Source organism: Vombatus ursinus, unplaced genomic scaffold (genome assembly GCF_900497805.2).
Source record: "Vombatus ursinus unplaced genomic scaffold, bare-nosed wombat genome assembly UNPS02009205.1, whole genome shotgun sequence".
In the NCBI taxonomy this organism is placed as follows: Eukaryota; Metazoa; Chordata; class Mammalia; order Diprotodontia; family Vombatidae; genus Vombatus; species Vombatus ursinus.
The window spans coordinates 7,351,102-7,375,186 of NW_020948983.1; the positions used below are offsets into that span (position 1 = coordinate 7,351,102).

A 24,085-nucleotide genomic window follows, 5' to 3' on the forward strand; every position below is an offset into this window, starting at 1 on the left:
ACACACACACACACACACACACACACACACACACACACACACACACACACACACGAATATGGTTTTGAGTTAGTTTATTTAGGAACTGAAGATGGGCCCTGATATGACTTTTTTTGTTGGGAGCTGACCAGAAAGAAATATTCCCTAAGGAATTGTCTAAGAGCACTCTAAGAAACTCTTCCACCTTAAAGAATATTTGATTAATCCTTTGTCATTAAATGACATTAAATGATATCAGCTTAGGGTAATTAAGACCTGCCGTAGTACCTCTGATGGTTCTTCTTCTGTCTGACTGCTCCTTCTCAAATGAGATCAAATGAGATAATATTTGTTTTTTGTGTTTTTTTTTAAAGCACTACTTTATGCCAAGCACCGCTTGTCACAGTGCTTGGCATATAGTAGATGCTCTATAAATGTTTCTTCCCTTCCTTTTCCTTCTTCCCTCTCAATCTCCTTTACTATATCTTCATCCAGGTTTTGCCTGCTAACTGTGGGTGTCTCCCAGGGTTCTGTTCTGTCCCGTGTCCCCTCTTCCCTTCTCCCTTTATACTATTTAGTTTTGTGATTTCATCAGCTCTCATGGATTCAGTTATCATTTCTATGTAGATGTTTCTGAGATCTATTTTTCCAGCCCCCTACCCTCTCACCTGATCTCTAGCGTCCTATACCCAACTGCTTATTAGACATCTTAAACTGGATGTCTTATAGGTGTCTTAAATTCATTATGTCCAAAATTGGAATCATTATCTTTTCTCCAAAACCCTGTGCTCATCTCAACTTCCCTATAACTGTCAAGGGTACCCACCATCTGGGCTTGCAACGTAGGTGTCCTTTCTCATTCTCTTTCACCCCTCCCCCATATATGTTAATTGCCAAGTCTTGTTGACACATTTCTCATACATACCTCCTTCTTTGACAATGCCAGCACACTGCTGAAGGCCCTCAACACCTCAAGACTAGACTATTGCAGTAGCCTGCTGCTTGGTCTCCCTATTGCAAATCTCCCACTCAGGCCACCCTCTACTTAGCTGTTGAATTGATCTTCCTAAAATACAGATCTGATTATGTCATTCCTCCTCCCTCCTCCAGAGTGATTCCCAGTTAACCTCCAGGATCAAATATATAATCCTCTGGCTTTTAAGGCCCTTCATAATGTGACCCTTTCCTATCTTTCCAGTCTCTTAACAGTTTTTTCCACTCTATGATTCAATGACGCTGGCTACCTTGCTATTCTTCAAAGAGAACATTCCATTTCCCAGCTCAGTGCATTTTCATTGGCTGCCCCCATTTTTGGAATTTTTTTCCACCTCCTGGTTTCCTTTCAGTCTGAGCTAAAATCCCACCTTCTACAAAAAGCATTTCCCAGTGCTCATTAACCTTAGTGCCTTTCTTCTGAGAGTGTCTCCAGTTTATTCTGTATGTTTTGTTTGTATATAAGTTATTGCATATTATGTCCCCAGTTATCCTTGGAGATTCTTGGGGGCACTGACTGTCTGTTGCTTTTCTTTGTGTCTCTAGCCCTTAACACACTATCTGGCATATGGCAGACAGTTAATATGGTTCTTGACTTAACAATATGTACTATTTTGTATACTTTTTTTATTTGATCCTCTTAGTAACCCTTCAAGGTTAAGTCCATGTGTGTAATACATGTAAAATTTACATTTTTCAGACCAGGAAAATAGTCCTCCATGAGGTAAAATGACTTGCCTAAAATCACACATGCAGGTCTTCTAACTCTGGTTCTAGCAACATAGATTTAGAACTGGGAGGGGCCTTAGAAACCATCTGGTCCAACCCCATTTTAAAGATGAAGAAATTCAGGCCTAGAGATGCTGTGTATTTTATTCAGGGTCATATAGATGGAAGCACAGAGCTGAGATTTGAATGCTTTAAGTTCTCTGACTCTACACTGAGAGCTTATTTCACTTTCCTGCTGCCTCTAGCACAATCACTTTCTTGTTAGGACATTAAAAGGAGTCAGCTTTTGGCCAAAAATAGTGACTTTCCTTCCCAGTGATTTACTTTACTCAGAAGCCTCTTGCTTCTCAGAATTTTGAATATTTCCAGATCTCCTGCTAATAATCTTCAAACACCTCTCTTTTTACTTAAAGAGTTGAAATTTTTTACTATGTAGTACAATTTTTCATCATGATTGGCTAATGAAAAATGTTTATTCATTGTCACTGAAGTGGTCATTTTGCAAAAATGTGCCTTTATAATGTCTTGGTATTTAGTTGTCCAGGTGCTGTTATGATCCTTTTTTATCTTCCAAATGGGACTGTTACATTGCACACTGGAGACTTCAGAGCAGATCCTTCCATGGAACGCTGTTCTCTTCTTGCTAACCAGAAAGTCCACACGCTTTACTTAGACACCACGTAAGAAGGTTTTATTTGTGTATTGCTCTTTTTCCAGTGACTCCATAATCCAGTGGGGGTACAGCTTACTTTGCTCCTTCGTTGAAGAGTGCTCCATTGATTGTTAAATATCATTTTTTGTGACATTTATTTTTGGAAACTACAGAGTATGTGAAACTATTGAAATTCAGATGCTTATTTGAGTTCCCAATAAAATTAAATTCCCAGGTAGTATAAGTATGAACTTAGTTCATCACTAGTTTGAATGCACTGTGAATGATTTATTGTCTATCATTGTTCAGATTTATTGTCTATCATTGTTCAGATGTTTTCAGTTGTATCTGACAATTTGTGACCCCATTTAGGGTTTTCTTGGCAAAGATACTGGAGTAGTTTGCCATTTCCTGCTCCTCTTCATTTTACAGATGAGAAAACTGAGGCAAACATGGTTAAGTAATTTGCCCAGGGTCACACAACTAGTATCTGAGGCCAGATTTGAACTCAGGAAGATGAGTCTTCCTGACTCCAGGCACCATGGCGCCACCTAGCTACCCTTATAGTCCATAGGCTGTGTTTATATAGTACTATATATCTGGACATATGGAGTATTGTCTAGATTTTCTGATGACTTGATTAGAATCTAGCCTAGTCTAACAAGTATTTATCTTTATATGCTGTGGGTAAGGCACTGTGATAAGTGCTGGGAATAGATAGAGCATTTATTAAACACTTTGTGGCAGGAACTATGCTAAGCACTGAGGGTATAGATATGAGCAAGCAAGATAGTTCTTGCCCTCAAGGAGCTTACATTCTAAAGTTGGAAGATAACACATAAAGGGTGTTGGAAACTGGGAAAGGGAAACATGCAGCATACTGGTGAGGAGATAGCATGAAGTAATATGGTAGGCCTGAGGGCTCCAGCATAATAAGGAATCCAGGGGTGGGATCTAAGGTTACAGAGGGAAGGAGAAGAAGAGGAGGATGGCCTGAGAGCAGAAGTAAATGAATATAGTCCATACCCTAAGGAACTTAGGCTTAGGAGGCCAGGAACCAGGTTCATACTTATACCTTTCTCATTTAGTAGACCCACCAGAACTTGTGTTGCACTGGCATAAATTTTGGTAAGCTCCATGACATAATGAGGCACTGGAGTAATTACATAATTAATTTACTTTTTTATTAAAGTTCTTTGATTCTTGAACTATACCCAAAATACAGTTGAGTGTTTTAGTCCAAATGTAGTATAAAAACAAATAGCATTTTCTTTTATGATGACTGTGGTGTTTTGTTTTTTTTAAAATTGAAACCTATAAACCATGATGAAAACAACTTGCTAGGTAAAAATATTCTTCAGAGAGTCTCTGAATAGTCATTAGCATATTGGCATGAAATTTATGAAGAAAAAGAGTGTTAAAAGTTTAGAATTTGGCCAGAAATTACCTCACACTTATCCCAGTACCTTTTACATGGTGCTTTAGAAATGTCTGGAATTGCACTAAATTACCATAGCTGAGAACAAATGGAATAGCAGTAGATAACTAAGAAAACTGCAGTGATGTTAGAATACAATTGCTTGTATGTAATTTTGTCAATATTCATTTGCTAAAACAGCATACTGCTTGATGATATGGCTATTCTATTAATATATATCTCATTTCTATATTTCAGATATTGCAGCCCAGAATATACTTTTCCTTCTCAGCAGGAAGTTATCCAGTTTGCTATCAACATTGCCTTTGAGACTGTAACTGTATCCCCACGTACTCTTGTTGTCTGTGGTACTTATTCTATTGGAAAAGAGAAAATATTCCTAGGTGTGTGTTAGCATGTATTTACCTCAATATATAATGGTCTGATTCTTTTTGTGTAGTACTTTTCTCTGTTAACTCCCTCCCCCCAAATAGTTGCATTTTTACTTTTTGAGCTGGAGATGAAATTTGTAAGAAAGATATTTGAACTTTAAAACATTTAGCATAAGTGGACATATTTTGAGATGCATGTTTTTGGCATTCTTGATATTTAGAAGTTGCTTTGAGAACACTCATATTCTATTAGCATTTAATCTCCTGAAAGATGATTAATCTAAGGTGAAATGTCTTCACATTTCTTAAGATGATTGTGATTTAACTATTTTCCTTTATACCAGACCAATTAAAACTAAGTATTTTACTTAATGAAGTTATAACTTTTTTTGCTTCCTTAATAATTTTTGGAGTCAGTAGAATCTTTGATAATTAATTGTTGACTATTTGAGTATCTTATGAAATGCATTCTTTTGTCTGTTAGTCCTTCTAAAATGCCCATAGGTAAAATTGTTTTTTAGTTAAGAAAATTACAGTGTGAAATATTTAGGTGACCTTTTCAAGGTCAAGGTCATTTAGTATAACAGGAAACAGATTCAGACTTGATATAAGGAAAAACTTCCTTAGGAATTAAAGCTATTTAAAAGTAAAACAGACCATCTTAGAGGTGGTGGATTTCCCCCCTCCTTGGAGGTCTTCAGGTGAAGTCTGGATAACTACTTGTCATATATATTGAAGAGGGGCTTCTTATTCAGGTATGAATTGAATTAGTGGTCTCTGAGGTTCCTTCTAATGCTCAGATTCTGTATTTTCTGCGTTCCTTAGCATTCTCCACCCCTTTAACAAATAGTCTTTTTTGCCATTCCAACAATTTATTTCATATAATTTACCTAACAAAAATTTAGTTTTTTCCTGAAGTGGTATTATAAAAATTATGTATTACTGAATTTAAAAAAAATTTAGTTCAAGTGAATTATTTTAATCATTTTTTTTTAAATTTCCTTATTTCTCTTCTTTTCTTTTTCTTATAGCAATTGCTGATGTTTTAGGTTCCAAAGTTAGCATGTCCCAGGAAAAGTACAAAACACTACAGTGCTTGGAGCTTCAGGAAGTTAATTCCCTCATTACTACAGACTGGAGCAGTGCATTAGTACACCTTCTTCCTATGATGCAAATTAATTTTAAGGTAATTTTTCAAATATATACCTATTATGTACTAATGTATCTTGAGAGCTTTTCACTTGCCAAATTTTATTCTTAGCTAGTGTTTTGACATGTAAGATCGTAGAGCAAATGAAATTCTTATATATTTTAAAGATAAAATATAATATGACCTTCTAGTTATCCTAGGCCAAAGTAATAGGTCTTCAAAAGCAGGCTTGTTTAAGGAATTTTAGGAAGTGGTTTAATATGCTGGTTATAATAAATACCATATTAATACTTATTATTGTGATATATGCTACTTTATTTATAATACTGTCATTTTACTCTTAAAAGGGAGTAAGTATTTTTGGTGTGTCTTCGGAGGAGGAAAACAATTCCTTTTTGGCCTAGTTACTCAACTCTCCATTATTGTGGTTGGTGACACTTTCATAGCTGATTTTCATTAGTCTACAATACATAAAAATTTCAATGCATATACAAATCTCAATCTTTACCAATAATGTTTAAACCAACTTTGTAAACATATTTTTTTTGAAATCTTGTGCTCACTAATCAAAGTTGCCTATGAAAAGATATAACCCTTCTTCTACTTAATCTAACTGTAGGAATGGACTGTTGGTTTTGAGAACTACAGTGTTTATTTTGTTGGTCAAACTTTGAAATCCTTATTTCTTATAGGTCCCATTCCAATTTGGCTTCTATGATAGGCTAATAATAGTTAATAGAATATTAACTTCAGGCTCCCTTGCCATCTTATTTTTGAAATGTCTGATTGAGAACTTCTTTTAAAAATATTACTGTTATTTTCCAATGTTATCCTCCACACAATAGAACTATTGTTTATAACAAAGAACTTAAGTTAAGCAAAATATACTGACACATTGACCATGTCTGAAAGTGCATGCCTTCTGCATTTGTACTTCATTGCCTCTCTACTAAGAAAAAGGTGGTACGTGTCATAATTAAATCTCTGGGATCAAGGTTGGTCACTGTATTGACCTGAGATCTGATATTTTTTAAAGTATTGCTTTACTTTAAGTTATTGTGGTTATTGTATAGATTGCTGTCTTGGTTTTCTTTGCTTTATTCAGTCAGTTCATAAAAATCTTCACAAGTATCTCTGGATAGTTCATATTCATCCTTTTTTTAATTTTTATTTTAAGTAATATTCATCGTTTTTTAAGGCACAATATTTCATTACATTAATTTACCATAGTTTATTTAGGCATTCCTCAGTCTATGGGAATTTATTTTTGTTTCCAGCATTTTCCTTCCACAAAAGTTACTTCTTTAAATATTTTTCTTATGTATGTGACTTTCCCCCTTTATCTTTGGAGATTTATGTCTAGGTATAGCTGGGGCTAAAGGTCTAAGCATTTTTAGGCACTTTTGTAGCATAGATCTAAATTGTTAACCAAAATGGTTGGATCAATTCACATCTCCACTAACCAAGTATTAATGTGTTTTTTTTCCCCCATAGTTCCTTCAACATTAACTATTTCCATCTTTTATCATCTTTACTGATTTGATATTTGAATGCTCAATTTATTTTTTCTTGTTTTTATCTGTTAATATGTTCAGTAAGAAAAAATTCCCATTAGAGATTGCTTTAGTTTTATTTCACAAGTTTTGGTATGTTATCTGATTGTTATCATTTTGTTTAATTTAGTGTAATTATTTACAGTATCTGATTTATTCTTTGACCTGTGCAATATTATTAGTATATTATTTAGTCTCCATTTAAGTTTGAAACTTTTCTTCATATTTCATATATTGACCAGTTTTTATTGAGTGTTGTCTGTAGAATATATTTTTATATCTTCTGCATTTGTCTATGGCCTTCTGCATTTGTCTATGCATTCTCTATGGCATAGCACGTGGTCAGTTTTTGTAAAGGTGCCATGCATTGCTGAAAAATAGTCACATTCTTTATGAGTTCTATTAAGCCATCACAAAAGGTCTAAGATGTCTAATTTTTCTAACGTTCTCTTCAGTTCTTTAACTTTTTTTCTTATGTATATTTGTTAGATATATCTAAGTCTGAAAGAATCATATTGAAATTGCCAATAAAGCAACCTTTTATTGCTTTATTGCCTACATTTTCCTGTTTGGTTAGCTTTTTCTTGAGTATTTAATTACTTATCCTGTTCAGTGCATGTAAACATATGTATGTGAGTATATCTTTTTTAATCATGTCTATTTTTAGTTTTGCCCTGTCTGAGAAGCAGCATGGTATATGAGATAGAGATCCAACTTCAAAGCCAGGAGGAAGTGGGTCCAGATCCTGCCTATGACACATAGACAGTCCCTTAATTTCTCAATAGTTTAAGCCTGAAGTTCTTAGCCTAGGGTCTACAGACCAGTAGGTCCATGAACATGGCTGGGGGAAAATTACATCTTTATTTTAATATAATTGGTTTCCTTTGTAATTTTATATATTTAATAGTATTATTCTGAGAAGTGGTCCAGAGTCTTCATCAGATTGCCAGAGGCATCCATGACACAAAAAAAGGTTAAGAGCCCCTGTTCTAGGCAACTCTCTCTTTTTTAAAAAATTTTATTTATTGATTTATTTAGTTTTAGTATTCAACATTCACTTCCACAAGATTTTGAGTTCCAAATTTTCTCCCCATCTCGTTCCTCCCCCACTCCAAGATGGTGTGCGTTCTGAATACCCCTTCCCCTAATCAGCCCTCCCTTCTACCCCTCCATCCCCTTACTTTCTATTTTCCTATAGGGTAGGATAGATTTCTCTACCCCATTGCCTGTATATCTTATTTCCTAGTTGCATGTGAAAACAATTTTTAACATTTGTTTTTAAAATTTTGGGTTCCAAATTTTCTCCCTTCCTCCCTTCCCACCCGCCCTCATTGAGAAGGCAAACAAGTCTATACAGGTTATGCATGTGTAGTCATGCAAAACACTTCCATAGTAGTCATGTTGTGAAAAACTAACTGTGTTTCCCTTCATCCTATCCCGCCCCCTATTTATTCTATTCTCTCTTTTGACCCTGTCCCTCCTCAGAAATGTTTGCTTCTGATTATCCACTTCCCCAATCTACCCTCCCCTCTTTGGTTGCCCCCCCACTCTCTTGTCCCCTTCCCCCCATTTTCCTGTAGTGTAAGATAGATTTCCATACCCAATTGAGTGTGTATGGTATTCCCTCCTTAAGCCAAATCCAATGAGAATATGACTCACTCATTCCCTCTCATCTTCCCCCACTTCCCCTCCACTATAAAAGCCTTTTCTTGTCTGTTTTTTTGTGAGATAATTTAACCCATTCAACCTCTCCCTTTCTCCTTCTCCCAGTATAATCCTCTCTCACCCTTAATTTTATCCTCCAGATATCACCCCTTCATCTTCAACTCACCTGTGCCCTCTATCTATCTATACAAATAATTTTTTTTTCCTCCAACTACCCTAATACTGACAAAGGTCTCATGAGTTACAAATATCATCTTTCCATGTAGGAATGTAAATAGTTTAACATTAATAAGTCCTTTATGATTTCTCTTTCTTGTTTACCTCTTCATGCTTCTCTTGAGTTTTGTATTTGAAAGTCACATTTTCTATTCAGCTCTGATCTTTTCATCAAGAATACTTGAAAGTCTTTTGTTTCACTGAATGTCCATTTTTTCTTCTGAAGGATTATACTCAGTTTTGCTGGGTAGGTGATTCTTGGCTGTTGTCCTATCTCCTTTGACTTCCAGAATATTATATTCCAAGCCCTCCAGTCCCTTCATATAGAAGCTGCTAAATCTTGTGTTATCCTGATTGTGTTTCTACAATACTTGCATTGTTTCTTTCTGGCTGCTTGCAATATTTTCTCCTTGACCTGGGAACTCTGGAATTTGCCTACAATATTCCTAGGTGTTTTCCTTTGGGGATCTTTTTCAAGAGGTGATTGGTGGATTCTTTCAATTTCTATTTTGCCTTCTGGTTCTAGAATATCAGGGCAGTTTTCCTCGATAATTTCTTGAAAGATGATGTCTAGGCTCTTTTTTTGATCATGGCTTTCAGATAGTCCAATAATTTTAAAATTATCTCTCCTGGATGTATTTTCCAAGTCAGTTGTTTTTCCAATGAGATATTTCACAGTATTTTCTATTTTTTCATTCTTTTGGTTCTGTTTTACAGTGTCTTGATTTCTTATAAAGTCACTAGCTTCTGATTGCTCAGTTCTTATTTTTAAGGAAGTATTTTCTTCAGTGAGCTTTTGGACTTCCTTTTCCATTTGGCCAATTTTGCTTTTGAAGGCATTCTTCTTCTCATTGGCTTTTTGGAACTCTTTTACCATTTGGGTTAGGCTATTTTTTAAGGTGTTATTTTCTTCAGTATTTTTTTGGGTTTCTTTTAGCAAGATGTTGACTTGTTTTTCATGATTTTCTTGCATCACTCTCATTTATCTTCCTAGTTTTTCCTCTACTTCTTTTACTTGGTTCTCAAAATCCGTTTTGAGCTCTTCCATGGCCTGGGACCACTTCATATTTTTCTTGGAGACTTTGTCTGTAGGAGGTTTGACTTTGTTGTCTTCTTCTGGTTGTATGTTTTGATCTTCTTTGTCACCAAAGAAAGATTCTATGGTCTGACTTTTTTTTTTTTGCGAGGTTTGCTCATATTTCCAGCCAATTACTTGAGTTTTAAACTCTTTGTTAAGGTAGGGGTCTGCTTCCAGTGTGGAGAATGTACTGTCCCAAGCTTTGGGGGTTTTGTGCAGCTGTTTTTAGAGATACTTCTAGGGACCTGTAAATTTTCAGTTCTTCCAAGGTGGTATGATCAAGGGTGAGGTGTTTACTCCTTTCCTGACCTGTACTCTTGTCTATGAGTGACTACAAACACTCTTTTCTCTAGGCAACTCTCTAAAAGAATAAGTTGCAATGATGGTATTATTTCTTTCCCAACCCAGGAGTTCTCTATACCAAAGAAGTCACCAGTCCAAACTCTGTGCTTTGTCTGGAAATATAGTTGTATTCCTTGATTTGGGGGATTCAGCTAAGGCATAATATGTTCTACTCCAGCTCCTTTAATTTCAGATGAATCTTTATATTTTAAGTTTATTTCCTGTAAATAAATAGTTGGATTTTGCTTTCTGATTCATTCTGTCCCTCTTCTTGGGTTTAAGGGTGAGTTCATCCTGTCCCCATTCACAGTTAAGATTATCAAGTTTATTTTTTCCTTGGTCAAATCCTATTATAATTTTTTTCTCTGTGCCCACAACCCCCTTTTTCATATAAAAAAGGAATAGGGGTTTGTGAGAAACAGAATTAAATCACTGCTAATTTATATTACTTGGAACAATTCAATCCCTGGCCTCTTTTTTCTCCATCTTCTCACAGTCTAAATTAATTGGTCTGGCCTTTTTTTCTCTCCTTTTTTTTTCTTTTGTAATCAGTAACTGTAATTTGTTGTTATTCTCTTTTTTTCTTCTTAAATCCATGTCATACTTCTCCCTATCTCAACTAAAACCCTGGCTTACTTTTATATTTCTACCACTATCCTCTTTTTTTTCCCCCTCTCCAACTTTCCATTGCCTGAATCAGATAAGAGCATAATCATGAGATTCCAACTCCTCCTACCTGTATCTTTGGTTAATATCTTCTGTGGTATACTAATGAGAAATAATTTGTTTCCTTCTCCTTGTTCTTCATTTCTTAGTGCAGAGGTGTTAACCAGAAAACTTCCAAGTGTGGGAGAACCAGATTAAAATGTAATTGGGAAGTGTTTAACAGCAACAAAAAAATACAACACAGTTAATGTTAATTTGTGATTTTCTAAGTTAATGGGTAGCTCACAAGGATCTGTTTCTGTTTGAGTTTAATATCACTGCCTTAGAGTATATCTTTTTTTTTCTTTAATTTTTTTTCTAAATACCCAGATCCTGCATTCATCTTTCTTCTTTCATTCATCCTTAGAGGTTTAGGGATTTTTAAAGCAGTATAGGCTTTGGGGGCAGCTAGGTGGCACAGTGGATAGAGCACCAGCCCTAGATTCAGGAGGACCTGAGTTCAAATCCAGCCCCAAACACATAACACTTACTAACTGTGTGAACCTGGGCAAGTCCCTTAACCCCATTACGTAGCCCAAGGGACAAAAAAAAAGTATAGGCTTCTATAGTTATAGAAGAACTACTATAGAACTTCCAGTAGACTTGATTCTTATGTTAACACTTTGGATTTATTCAACCTTATTTTTCTTACTCTTTGTTTTTCTGCTTTATTTATCTTTGGAAGACTCTTCTCTGCCCTGCTTTTTTCAGTGGGAATGCTTAGAAGTGGAAGTCATTCATTTTCATTTTTTTTATTTTTCCTGTAGGGTTATGCTCTGCTTTATGAGATGAGTTTTTCCTTTATCTCTTACTACATTATCTAATCCTTTATTTCCTTTCTACTGTTAAATATGTAGTCCCATGTGATTCTCATGAGGGTTATCTTGTAAGTAATATGTTTCTTCCTGGCCTTGATCATTCAGCATCTATTAAGCACTTACTATGAACCAGGAACTATGCTAAGCATTGAGTCTACAAAAAAAGGCAAAAACAGTCCCAGTTCACATTCTAATTGTGGAGACAACATGTAATCAACAAGATAGATACTTCTGAGATTATCTCCAGTTTATTCTGTAAGGCATCAAGAAAGTTTTCTTGCAGAAGGTGGGATTTTACCTCAGACTTGAAGAAGTCAAGAAGAGGTATAGAGAAAAGGAGAGAATTCCAGGTATGAGGGGCAGCCAGTGAAATGCACTGAGCTGGGAAATGGAGTGTCTTGTGTGAGGAACAGCAAGGGGGCCAGTGTCTTTGGATCATAGAGCACGTGGAGTAGAGAAAATTCTAAGATGTTTGCAAAGATATGAAGGGGCTACATTATGAAGGGTATTAAAAGCCAGAAGATTGCATGTGTGAACCTGGAGGTAACTGGGAGCCCCTGGAGTTTATGAACACTGAGACTTAACTTCTCTTATACTTTATTACAGTGAATACAGTTTAATTAAGCACCCACTCTGTGCCAGGCACCTTACTAAGTGCTGGAGATACAAGAAGAGGCAAAAGACAGTCCTTTGCTCCCAAGGAGCTCACAATCTAATAGGGGAGACAAGTAAACCAGTATGTACAAATAAGCTATTGGCAGGACAAACAGAAAATTGACAGAGGGAAGGCACCTGAATTAAGAGGGAAGGTTGGGAAAAGCTTCTTGTAAAAGATGGGATTTTAGCTGAATCTTAAAGGAAGCCAGGGAGATCAGAAGTTGGAGCAGAAGAAGTAGAGCATTCCAAGCTCCAAACAGCCAAAGAAAATTGATGAGTGTCTTCAAAGAGGATCAGCAAAGAGGACAGTGTCACTGGATTGAAGAGTGTGTGTGGATTAGTAAGGTATAAGAAGACTGGAAGGGGAGTGGGGGTGGGCTTTGAGAGACTTTGAATATCAAACAGAGAATTGTATTTCAGCCTGGAGGTGTTAGGGAGCCATTTGAGTTAATTAATTTTGGGAGAAGAAGAGACGGTTGGTTGGACCTGTACTTGAGGAAAATCACTTTGGCAGCTGAATGAAGGATGAAGGAGTGGAGAGATATTTGATGTAAGCAGCCCAACCAGAAGGCTATTGTGATACTCTAAACATGAGGTAATAAGGGCCTGCACTACAGTAGTGGCAGCATCAGATGAGAGAAGAAGGGTATGTTTAAGATATTATCAAGGTAAAATTGACAGGCCTTGGCAACAGATTGAATATGGGGGTCGGGGTGGGGGGATAAGAGATAGTGGGGAATTGAGGATGACACCTAGGTTTTGAGACTAGGAGAGTAGGAGGATGGTGATACCCTTGACAATAATAAGGAAGTTTGCCAGGGGGAAAGACAATGAGTTTTGGACATATTGGATTTAAGATGTTTACTTGACATTCATTTAAAGATTTCTGAAAAGCAGTTAGAGATGTGAGATTGGAGGTCAGCAGAGAGAATACAGCAGGATAGGTAGATTTGAGAATTACCATAGAGATGGTAATTAAATCCATAGGAGCTGATAAAATCACCAAATGAAGTAGTATAATGGGAAGAGAGTAGAAGACCCAGGACAGAACTCTGAGGAACACCTGCTGTTAGAGGATGTGACCTGGGCGAGTGTCCAGCAAAAATGACTGACAGGGAATGAAAAACCAGATGAGAGTTGTGTCTTAAAAACATAGAAGAGAATATCAAGGGGAAAGAAGGTGATCAACAGTGTTAGAGGCTACAGTGAGGTCAAGAAGGGTGAGGATTGAGAAAAGGCCAAATTGGATTTGGCAATTAAGAGATCATTGATAACCTTTGAGAGAGTAGTTTCAATGACCTCTGATGAGGTCAGAAACTGGATTATAGGGCATTGAGAAGAAAGAGAAGAGAGGAAGTAAAGATTCCTATCATAGATTGTCTTCCCAAGCAGTTTAGTCACAAAAGACAGAAGATGATAGGGATAGAAAGATCAAGAGAGGGTTTCTTTAAGGTTGGGGGAAATGTGATTGAAAGCAGTAGGGAAGGAGCCAGTAGACAGGGAGAGGTTGAGGAGAAGTAAGCAAGTGGGGATGAAGGGGGTAATCTGTTGGAGGAGATGGACTAGAAAAGGATTGCTTGTGTAGGTAGAAGGTTTTGCCTTGTTTAAGGAGTAGGGTGACTTCTTCATGTGAGACCAGTGAAAGAAGACGTAGTAACCAAAGACATCTGAATGATATGAAATGAGGGACCTCATGGCAAATGACTTCAATATTTTCTGTAAAATATGATTTATAAGATTATGAGTTCTACATTTCCCCCCTCTCTCCTCCCTCCGTATCCTGCCCAAGACGACATGTAATCTAATATAGGCTATACATGTACAATCATATTAAACATATTTCCACATTAGTCATGTTGTAAAGAAGAATCAGAACCAAAGGAAAAAACTACAAGAAAGAAAAAAAAAAGAGATAGAAAATAGTGTGCTTCGATCTGCATTCAGTCCCCTTAGTTCTTTCTCTGGATGTGGATAGTATTTTCCATCTTTAGTCTTTTGGAATTATCTTAGATCATTGCATTGCTGAGAAGAGCTAAGTCTATCAAAGTTGGTCATCACACAATGTTGCTGTTACTGTGTACAATGTTCTCCTGGTTCTGTTTACTTCACTTAGCATCAGTTCATGTAAGTCTTTCCAGCTGAGAGAGTGGGTGTAGGGGGAGCTATGGGAGGTTTGGGGAGGGATGAAAAGGTTTAGAAGAGCTGCTTTGCAGAGTGGGATAATGAGTTCATAAGGGAGGTATAGAAGGATTGCATAGCAGCAGTAAAGGCCAAGTTTTTTGTTCAACATAAATTTGTAGTAGCATTCAGTCAAAAGGGTGCAATTTTTTTCCACCATTGTTTAGTAGCGCGTGTGTAAAAGCCAAGGTGGCACCTTGTGGGAGTAATCCAAGATTGAGTCTTGGCAGAGCATAGTTAGCGTTATGATAAAGGGGTTAGAGATTCAAGAGAACAGGACAGCATAGAGTTGAACTGATTCATCAAGGAATCAAGATGGGAAAAAGAGGAGTAGATGACTGGTGCAGGGATGATGGCCAGGGAGAGAACTGAAGGGTCAAGTGGTAGAAGGTCATAGTTTTAAAAAAGGGTAGGGTTTGGTAAGGGAAGGTAGAGGGAGGGGTGGAAAGCCAAAAAATTATGGTCAGATAAGGGGATTTCAGGATTTTTGAACATGGAGGTGGTACATTTGTGAGCGATGGCAAGATCAAAGGTGTGACTATATTTGTGTGCGGCTGAGGTAGGGTAGAGTAGTTCATAGGAAATAAATAGTTTGAGGAACTGAATTGTTAAGGTGTTTGAGGGAGACAGGATGTATGTTGACTTCCCTTTGTATGAGGGCAGATGTTGAGAAGAAGAAAAGTTATGAGCCTGGGATTGAACTTATTGAGGAAGGAAAGACAGCAGCTACCAGGATTTAGATTGGTTGATAGATGTGGATTGCATGAACTTCAAAGAAAGAGAAGTTCCTGATTGATGGAGGTAGGGGGAGAACCTCAAAGTGTCGAGGAGCAAGGTGTATTCCAACTACCTGGTATTGACCAGTGGACTGAGGAGAATGGATGAAGGTTCAACTTGAGAACCTGTTACTAACAGAAATCCAGGTTTCAATAGAGCTAGGAGATGGAAGGAATGGGAGGGGAAAAGATTTAGGATAAAGGGAAGTTTGTTGCCTGTGGAACAGGAATTCCAGAGGGCAGGTTGGAAAGACAGGATGATATTTGATTGGAACTTTGAGGTGGAAAGGATAAGAGGGACGGGAATAAGAAATTGGGTGTTGGAGGATGAAGTGATACCCTCTACATTAATAGGGAAATTAAGAAGAGGGAAGAGTTTGGGGGGGGCGGCATATGAGTTCCATTTTTGACATGGTGAGTTTAGGATGGCTTTAAGACATTCAATTTGAGATATCCAGTAGGTAGATGGAAATATGGGGCTAGAGGTCAGGAGAGAGGTTAAGGCTGGATAAATTGATCTGGTAGTCATTGTCATAGAGATGACGATTGAATCCATGGAAATCAATGAGATCACCAAGCAAAATATTATAAAAAGAAAAGAGAAGAGGATCCAGGACAGAGCCTTTGCAGTATTTTTTCATTGTGGAAGCTTTGTCATTTGGTGACCACACTTTTGGGTTTCTTTATTTTCATTTTGCTCTCTGGTTTAAATAATTATGGCCAGTTTTCTTTGAAAATTTCTTGAATTTTGATTTCCAGATTTTTTGTTTCATCATGCTTTTCTGGGAGCTCAATAATTTTTTAATTATCTCTCTATACCATTTTCCAGACCATTTGTTTTTGAGAGTAATAATAATAGCTATTATTTATATAGTACCTACTATGTGCCGGGCACTGTGCTAAATGCTTTACAAAAATTATCTCATTTGATCCTTGTAACAACCCTGAGAGATAGGTGCTTTTATTACCTACATTTTATAGTTAAGGAAACTGAGGCAAACAGGTTAAGTGACTTGCCCATGGTCACATAGCTAATAAGTATCTGAGGCCAAATTTGAACTCAGGTCTTCAAGATTCCAGTCCAACACTTATATACTAAATCGTCTAAATGACTCATAGACATAGATCTTGAATTGGAAGGACCTTAGAGACCATTTAGTCCTTACTCTTTAGAATCCACCCCATCCTTAAATATTGATGCAGTATAAAGAGTGCTGGATTTGTAATCAAAGGATCTGAGTTCAAATTCTGGCTCTCCTACTTTGATACCTTTGTGCCCTTAAGCAAGTCACTAGGTCGTAATTTCCTCATCTGCAAAATGAGAAGGGTTGGACTATACGACCTCTAAACTCCTAGCTCTAAAACTCTGATTCTGTCATATTCTTCCAATTTTGTCTTTTTTATTTTGTTCCTTTCCTTATCGTATTATTGAATTTCTTGAGTTTCTTCCATTTTTAAAAATGGTACACTATTTTGCTGATTTTCCAGTGCTTTACCTAAGCTGTTTATTTTCCTTTTGAGTTTTTTATTTTTTTAAGAGCTCAAGAATTTTAAGATGCAGTGATCCAGTTCATTCATATCATCTGTGATCCAGACTGTACTATATTCTATTTAAGATCTATATCAAGTTTGAACTTGTTCTTTAAAAAAAAACAACCCAAAAACTCTGGACCTTTATTTTCAGTAGCGTGGAGATCTTCCATTGAGGAAATTCTCTACCAGTGCAGGTCTGCAACTGTATGGCAACCCATATATATTAGAGTGTCCCTTTGGGAGCACTGAGAGATTAAAGTACTTGTCCAGAATCTCATACCAAGATATCAGATGTTATTTTTTATCCCTTTAAAAAATCAAAAATAATGTTAGGTAAAACAACTGAACCTAAACACTAACTAATAGAATAGATTAAATGATAGGGCATATATAATTCCTATAAAGCAAGCTTTAAAAAAAAAAGAAAGAAACAATGTGTCACATCTTGTTAACCTTAGTTATTATCAATTCCAACTGAATCTAATTCTGATCTCCCTGGACCTTGGTTATAATGTCCCTTTCTGATTTACCATTAGCCTCTCTTAGAGTCATATCTTCAGGGTTGTTAAATAAGTTGATATCCAAAATATCCCTCTTGGTGATTTTCCTCAATTATCAGGTAAAACATTGGCATAGGAAAATAAGAGAGTATCTTTTCTCTAGTTCTCTATCCTTAGTGGTCCTGCTCTTTTTTTCTATAGGATAGTACAAAGAAGAAAAAGATATAGTAATGTAATATTGTGATGCCAGAGAAAGCATGAAAACCCTGTTATTTGTTTTTCAAAACAAAAACAATTTTTCACTCTACTTTTAAAGAAGAAATAGCTCCAGTATTTTGGTAGTTATTAGCTATCTATAACTGAAGTTTATGTACAGTCACTCCCCTTAACAAACCCCTAATAACATGTAACTTTTATATACTGCCTTCTGGTAGTCTTTTTTATAGAACTTATAATCATGAATGTAAACTTTTGCTAAAATAAAACTGAACAATAAACTTGAAGAATTTTTTTCCTGTATAGAGATTTCATTTCAATAAATGCTTACAGCAGGTTATGTTTTCCTGTCATCAGTGATAATCAGAATGAGATAGTTACATTTGAATTTGACAAAGTCAGGAAGAAACTATAACAGATAAAATTAGTCCAAATCATTACTTTGTCATTTGTTTTTTAGTATTTTCTCTCCAGTAGTTTCCTTTCCTGTACTCCTTCCATCAAGATAATTAGATATGGGTGACATTTTCAGCCATTTGACATTGAGGATGTTTGGCTTGGAAGATGTAAGAGTTAGAGGTGAAATGAGAGTGTCTTCCAATATTTGAAGGGCTTTTGTGTGGAGGATAGATCTGAGCGGTTCTGCTTGGCCTAAAGGGTAAAATTATAAACACTGAGTTGGAAGCTTTAAAAAAGGCAAATTTAGGCTTGATTACTTAATAGATGGATCTACCCAAAGGGGAGTGGGCTGCTCTAGGAAATAATGGGTTCCTTGTCACCTAAGTTCTTCAAGAAAAAACTGCATGGCCACTTGTCAGGCATGTTGTAGGGTGAAGGGGAGAATCTCTTGTTCAGGTATGGATTGGATTTAGTGACCTCTTAGATCGCTTCCAGTTTAGTCATTTTATGGTATCTCTACAAAACAAGAACAGAAAAGGTATACCCTGTGAGGTTATGACTTAGTTGATGATTAATGCCACGTTTTACCCAATTTGTTCCATTGCATGAAAAATGGTGGCATTTTAAAAAGACAGACGTGTATTCAGAGGATAAGCATATCTTTTAAACAGTGCAAATAACATCTATGCATGTTCTCTACCTACATGTTATCAAACCTCTTGAAATTCAAATATATATTCTGTAGTTTACCATTACCTCTTGACTACAAACCTAGTGCGAAATGAATGTAGTAAAACATTAACTTGTATTTTTACACAATTCTTTGGAAACTGAGAAAATATTCCTACTGCATGTGCCAAAACCTTCTCTATCAGAGACTTTAGTGGGAAAAAACAGCAACCTAAGAGAATATCAACAACTACTGACCTATATGTCAACTTCCCCAACTATTTAAAATGTTATGAGAATAATTGGTATATGCATCAAGGGTTTAATGAGGGATTATAAGTAAAGAACAGGTAGGTACAATAGACCGTATCTTATTTGTTGTCAAGTCAATTTTCAGTTGTGTCCAACTCTACCTGACCCCATTTGGAGTTTTCTTGGCAAAGATACTGGAGTGGTTTGCCATTTCCTTTTCCCACTATTTTCCATATGAGGAAACTGAGGCAAACAGGGTTAAGTGACTAGGCCAGGGTCACACAGCTAGTAAGTATCTGAAGCTATATTTGAATTCAGGAAGATGAATCTTCCTGACTCCAGGCCTGGCAAACTATCCACTGCACCACTTAGCTGCGCTGGACCATCTTTACCATTACATGATAAGTTGAAAAATGAGGGAATACAAGATTGTACTGTGCTTATTGTTTGTTGACTATTTTTAAAAAGCATTTGATTTGTTAGAACAAAACACTAGCCTAAAAATTCTTTTTCACCAAAGTGTCTTGCATACATACATCAAAAGTATGTAGGATTCCTTGAAAGATTTAACAATGAAGATAACCTTTATCTATCATGTGATCATTAATATAAGGCATAAAACAGAGATACATGCTAAATAGCAGTATTCTTGCCCTTGTTGGAGAGGAGACCCTAATCATTTTCCACGTATAAACTGGCTTCTTATAGATGATGAGGTCTTCCAAATATTTTTAGACATTCTGTTTTTTACCTCAAGCCCTAGAACATCACTAAGCTTCCTGGATGAGTCCTGTAATCATTCACAAGTTTCAACTAACCATCCATCTAGCAAAAAACAAACAAGTGGATGAAGAATGCCTGTCATCCAGAATAGGTCATGTAGTTAGACAACCTTTAGAGCTTGCCCATCAGTGTGTGTGTGTGTGTGTGTGTGTGTGTGTGTGTGTGAGAGAGAGAGAGAGAGAGAGGGAGAGAGATGGACAGACACTGTGACCAGGTGACCTGAGGTAAACCCAGAATTAAGCAAATTAAGCAAGAGAAAGAGAGCAGGCTAGGTTGTGTTTGGGAAATTGTAAAACTTCTCCACAACCCCAAACTTTTCCCTGAAACAAAGGCCTGTCTTTTTAATACTAGTATTCTACTGGTGGTGTTGAATTACCATAATTTATGAAATATTTCAGACTTTGAACATTTAAAAATGTGAATTACCCAGGGGGTAATAAAGAGATGCATGGCCGGTGAGTGAGTATTTCTGGTTAAATTTTTAGCAGTAATGGGTTGGCTAAGTGGCTCAGGTGATATTTGGCCTTTGTGAAGTGGTCTATGGACCCTGGAATTTGACTGCTGTTTTATAGTAGGAAATGCTATAAAACAAATGCTGAAATAAATGCTGAGAATGCATATATATGCATAAAAAGATATATAGGGGTGTGTGTGTATATGTGTATGTGTATGCTGACATTTCATATACCCATCAAGCTAAGATACCGCTCACTCAGGATCACAGAATTTTAGAATCAAAAGGGACTTCAGTGGCTGTCTGGTCCAACCCATAACTGGAAAAGAACCCTCCTACCACACATCTGACAAGTAGTCTTTTAGCCTTTGCTTGAAGACCTCCAGGGAGTGAAAGCCTGCAGGCAGCAACCAAAGTGACCATACCATCTCCTTCCACTCTCTCCCCTGACCCTCATCTATACAATAAAACCTTTAGCTAGTTGCTCCCTATTACTTCCAAAATCAAATGTAAAGTTCCCTGGCGTTTCCTTCACAACCTGGCCTCTTCCTATCTTTCCAATCTTATTAGACTTTACTGCCTTCTACACACTCTTTGTTCCAGGTATACTGGCCTTCTTATTGCTTCCTCCCTCTGTCTTCCATCCTTCTCCTTTTCTTGCTGGCCCTCCTCCATTTTCTCCCTCACCTTTGCCTCTTGGAATCCTTGGCCTCCTTTAAGACTTAGGTTAAATATCATTTCATATGCAGGAGACCTTTCTTTTTTGGCTTGTTCATTTTTATTTTCTGAAACTGAGTTAAGATCTCTTATTTTATTTTATATTAATTTGAGTATTTTTGAGAGAATATTGAGAGAATATTTTCAATCTCTTTTAAATATACAATTTTACTATTACTATGTATAAGAGATTTGATAATCCTTTTATCTTCTCTGTTGTAATTTCTCCTTATTTTTTTTTCGTTATGGTACTTTTGTTGTCTTTAGGTTTCTTTCCCTGACGTGCACTAGGTCCCTTCTCCCTTCAGTCCCATCCAGATCCCATCAGGCTCTCCCTTTCCCAAAACTGTTCTACTCTAAAGATACTTGGGCCTTGCTGTCAGCCCTGCTGATGCTCCCTAAAAACTACTAGGCTTCCCTGCAGTGGTACTCTTCTATATATGTTGTCACTTCCAATTAGAATATGAACTCTTTGAAAGCAGGGGCAATCATTCTTTCTCTTTTTATTCGCAGCACAGTGCATGGCACAAAGTAAACACCTTGGTCCTCATTTTCTTTATCTGGTTCCTAGGTGTTGAACTAGATTAATAATAAAGACCTTTCTAACTCTAAATTTATTCTCTAAATGTATTTTAGGCCCCTTCCATATTTTCAAGTCTATTCTAAGACAGTGTTTAGATTCAGCTAAATAAACAGAAAAGAATATTTTAATACATTTTTAGGAGTGTTACTTAGTTGTTGCTACCTGACATTTAACATGTAAAAGTAGACATTTCCTATGGATGTTGATGCAGTTCACCTTTTTTATCTTTATATTTTCATACAATTCATCAACCTTTATCACTGGATCATTATATTGTTTTTATTTGACAGGGTTTGCAGAACCATTTGAACAAGTGTGATGGGAAATATGATCGCATTTTGGCTTTCCGACCTACGGGGTGGACACATTCTGAGAAGTTTGGCTGTTTAGCAGATATTGTTCCCCAAACCAAAGGAAATATTTCGATATATGGTATAAGTATTTAAACTCTTCCATTTTTCATATCCATGATGACTTTACAATTTACCAGAGGTTGAAAACAAGATCTAGGAAAAAATAATTCATTAATCGCTAATTCTAGAATATTGCAGAATACACTAAGAAACCACTAGTGTTCCAAGGTTTTTTCTATCCTTTGAATATATTATATGAAATATATCTTTGATATTTAAAAAGATACCTGGTAAATTTTATAAAATTACTTGATGATGTGAAGGAATCTGTCTATCATAGAATTAAATAATAGAAATAATGCTTCAATCCTGGTTTTTGTCACTGGTGATACATTTAAGGGAACTGTGAAAACTCTTAAAAGTAAATAGTAGGCGATCATGCAGCCAGGAAGCTTTGGCTCTTTTTTTTTTTTTTTTTTTTTGAGATTAAAAACAGGAAGGTGTCAGGTTTGGTATGTTGTTGTGGAAATTGATTTTAAATATCAGACCTTTGTCATCTGGGTTATTTTTAGTCTTAATTTCTCAGGTTTTCTTCCCAAAAGTCATTCTTCAGTAAAAGGCAAGCTTAAGCATATGTTTCTTTTGTATGTCAGTGGGCCCATTTGAGAGGGCCCCTGTTAGCCTCTAAGAACTCCATTTCTAATTTTAGACCTATATCCTCTAGTGTGACTCCTCCACATAATCATTGACCTGCTAGTGATGGTAAAGAGAAGCTTTCTACTCCTCTCTCTTTTTCTTTATCTTCTTTTGATTTATCAGAAATCAAGAGTTTCAGGATCTTCATCCTGCGTCATCCATAGTTCCTCCCAAATACTTAGAATCTATAGACTAGAGATAGAGCTCTGAAGAAAGAGTTATCAATGAGAAAATATTAAAATGAGGAAGAAGGGCCTAATTAAGAGAATCTAAATAAGAGTGGATCTAGCAAAGGAATAGTTTAGTACTAGTTTGCTAGTGAACAAGTCTTCTTTATTTGTGATAGGAAGTATAAATCATTATATGTCTGGCAAAAGATTTTGAAATTTTAAAGTTTCTTGCATGTAAAATTTATTTGTGGTAAATGTGATTTTAGTACAGCAATGACTATTTTCCTTTTTGTATTGCAGGAATTCCTTACAGTGAACATAGCAGTTACCTAGAAATGAAGCGCTTTGTCCAGTGGCTAAAGCCACAAAAAATCATATCTACAGTAAATGTTGGTTCCTGGAAATCCAGGAATACGATGCAGAAATATTTTAGTGAATGGAAGCATGAAGCTGGCTATTGATTAAAAGACTGAAAAATGACATTAAGCTGTCTAACCCCAGATGTGGATTTTTTTTTCTCCTAAGTATATAAATTCCCTAGTCCACTTACCATGAATATAGGTGCACTTTATTTAAAAACCACATAAATATCAGTAATTTTTCTATCAGCCTTATTTTCTCACAATTTACGTCTGTGATGCTGACTAGCTGCCACCCTGAGGCTTCGGTGAGAAAGTGACAGTGTTTTTCTGCTCTGTGTAAAACTTCCTTAAAATCTATTTTCTGTGGCCTGTAAGAAGACAGCAAGAGCAGACTATTAATCATTTTCAAGGACTTTCTCTCCTTTTTTGTAACTCTTCCTTAGGATCCTGTCTGGCCTGTGTAGATGAATATGTAGTTATCTTCATTTCCAGATGATTTCCTGGGAGGACACTAGGCCATATATGACAAAAAAGGAGCCACAAACAACATGCACACGAAGCTGAAAGTATTACTAATTACTTATTACATGTAGTAACGCATCTTCTAATAAAATCATTCCATTTTTTACAAAATGGAATTTTTATAGTATATATATTTTTAAAATAAAAAATAAAATGAACTCAGGTGTTTTTTTTTTTTTGCTTGTGATTAAGGTTTGTAATTTTCTTTTTTGCTTTATGAATTATCAACACCTCAGAGAGGCCTTTGATTCCTCCTGTGAAAGAACAACCCAATGTCATTTTGCTGACACTTTCTAGATAAGTGGCATGAATCCTGGAAGAGTTAATTTCTGATTTTTAAAAAATGCTGGATTTCCCTGTGTTGCCCAGGTTGGACATTCAAGTGCTGCCTACAGGCCTGATCTCTCTGCTGTTCAGCGTAGGAATTTTGACCTGCTTCACTTCCAGCTTAGTCTTATTTGTCCCTCTCTGCGTATCCTGGTGGTTCCTGACCCCTGAACTAAGTGTTAACTTATGATCTAGGTAGTTCTCTGCGGTTTAAAACATCCAAGTTCAAGAGCTGCTTCAGCCTAAGCC

General features: G+C 36.4%; 1 protein-coding gene across 2 annotated transcripts in view; it reads left to right on the forward strand.

Moving 5' to 3' along the window:
• The window catches only part of DCLRE1A (DNA cross-link repair 1A), a 34,603-nt gene extending 10,982 nt beyond the window's left edge, over positions 1–23,621 (forward strand). For both annotated transcript variants that reach the window (XM_027852145.1, XM_027852146.1), the window contains exons 6-10: positions 2,238–2,381; positions 4,029–4,174; positions 5,194–5,348; positions 21,697–21,838; positions 22,926–23,621. In XM_027852145.1, coding sequence (XP_027707946.1) covers positions 2,238–2,381; positions 4,029–4,174; positions 5,194–5,348; positions 21,697–21,838; positions 22,926–23,086 — 748 coding nt within the window. In that variant the 3' untranslated portion in view covers positions 23,087–23,621. The remainder of the gene's footprint in view (positions 1–2,237; positions 2,382–4,028; positions 4,175–5,193; positions 5,349–21,696; positions 21,839–22,925) is intronic.
• Positions 23,622–24,085: the final 464 nt, after the last annotated feature.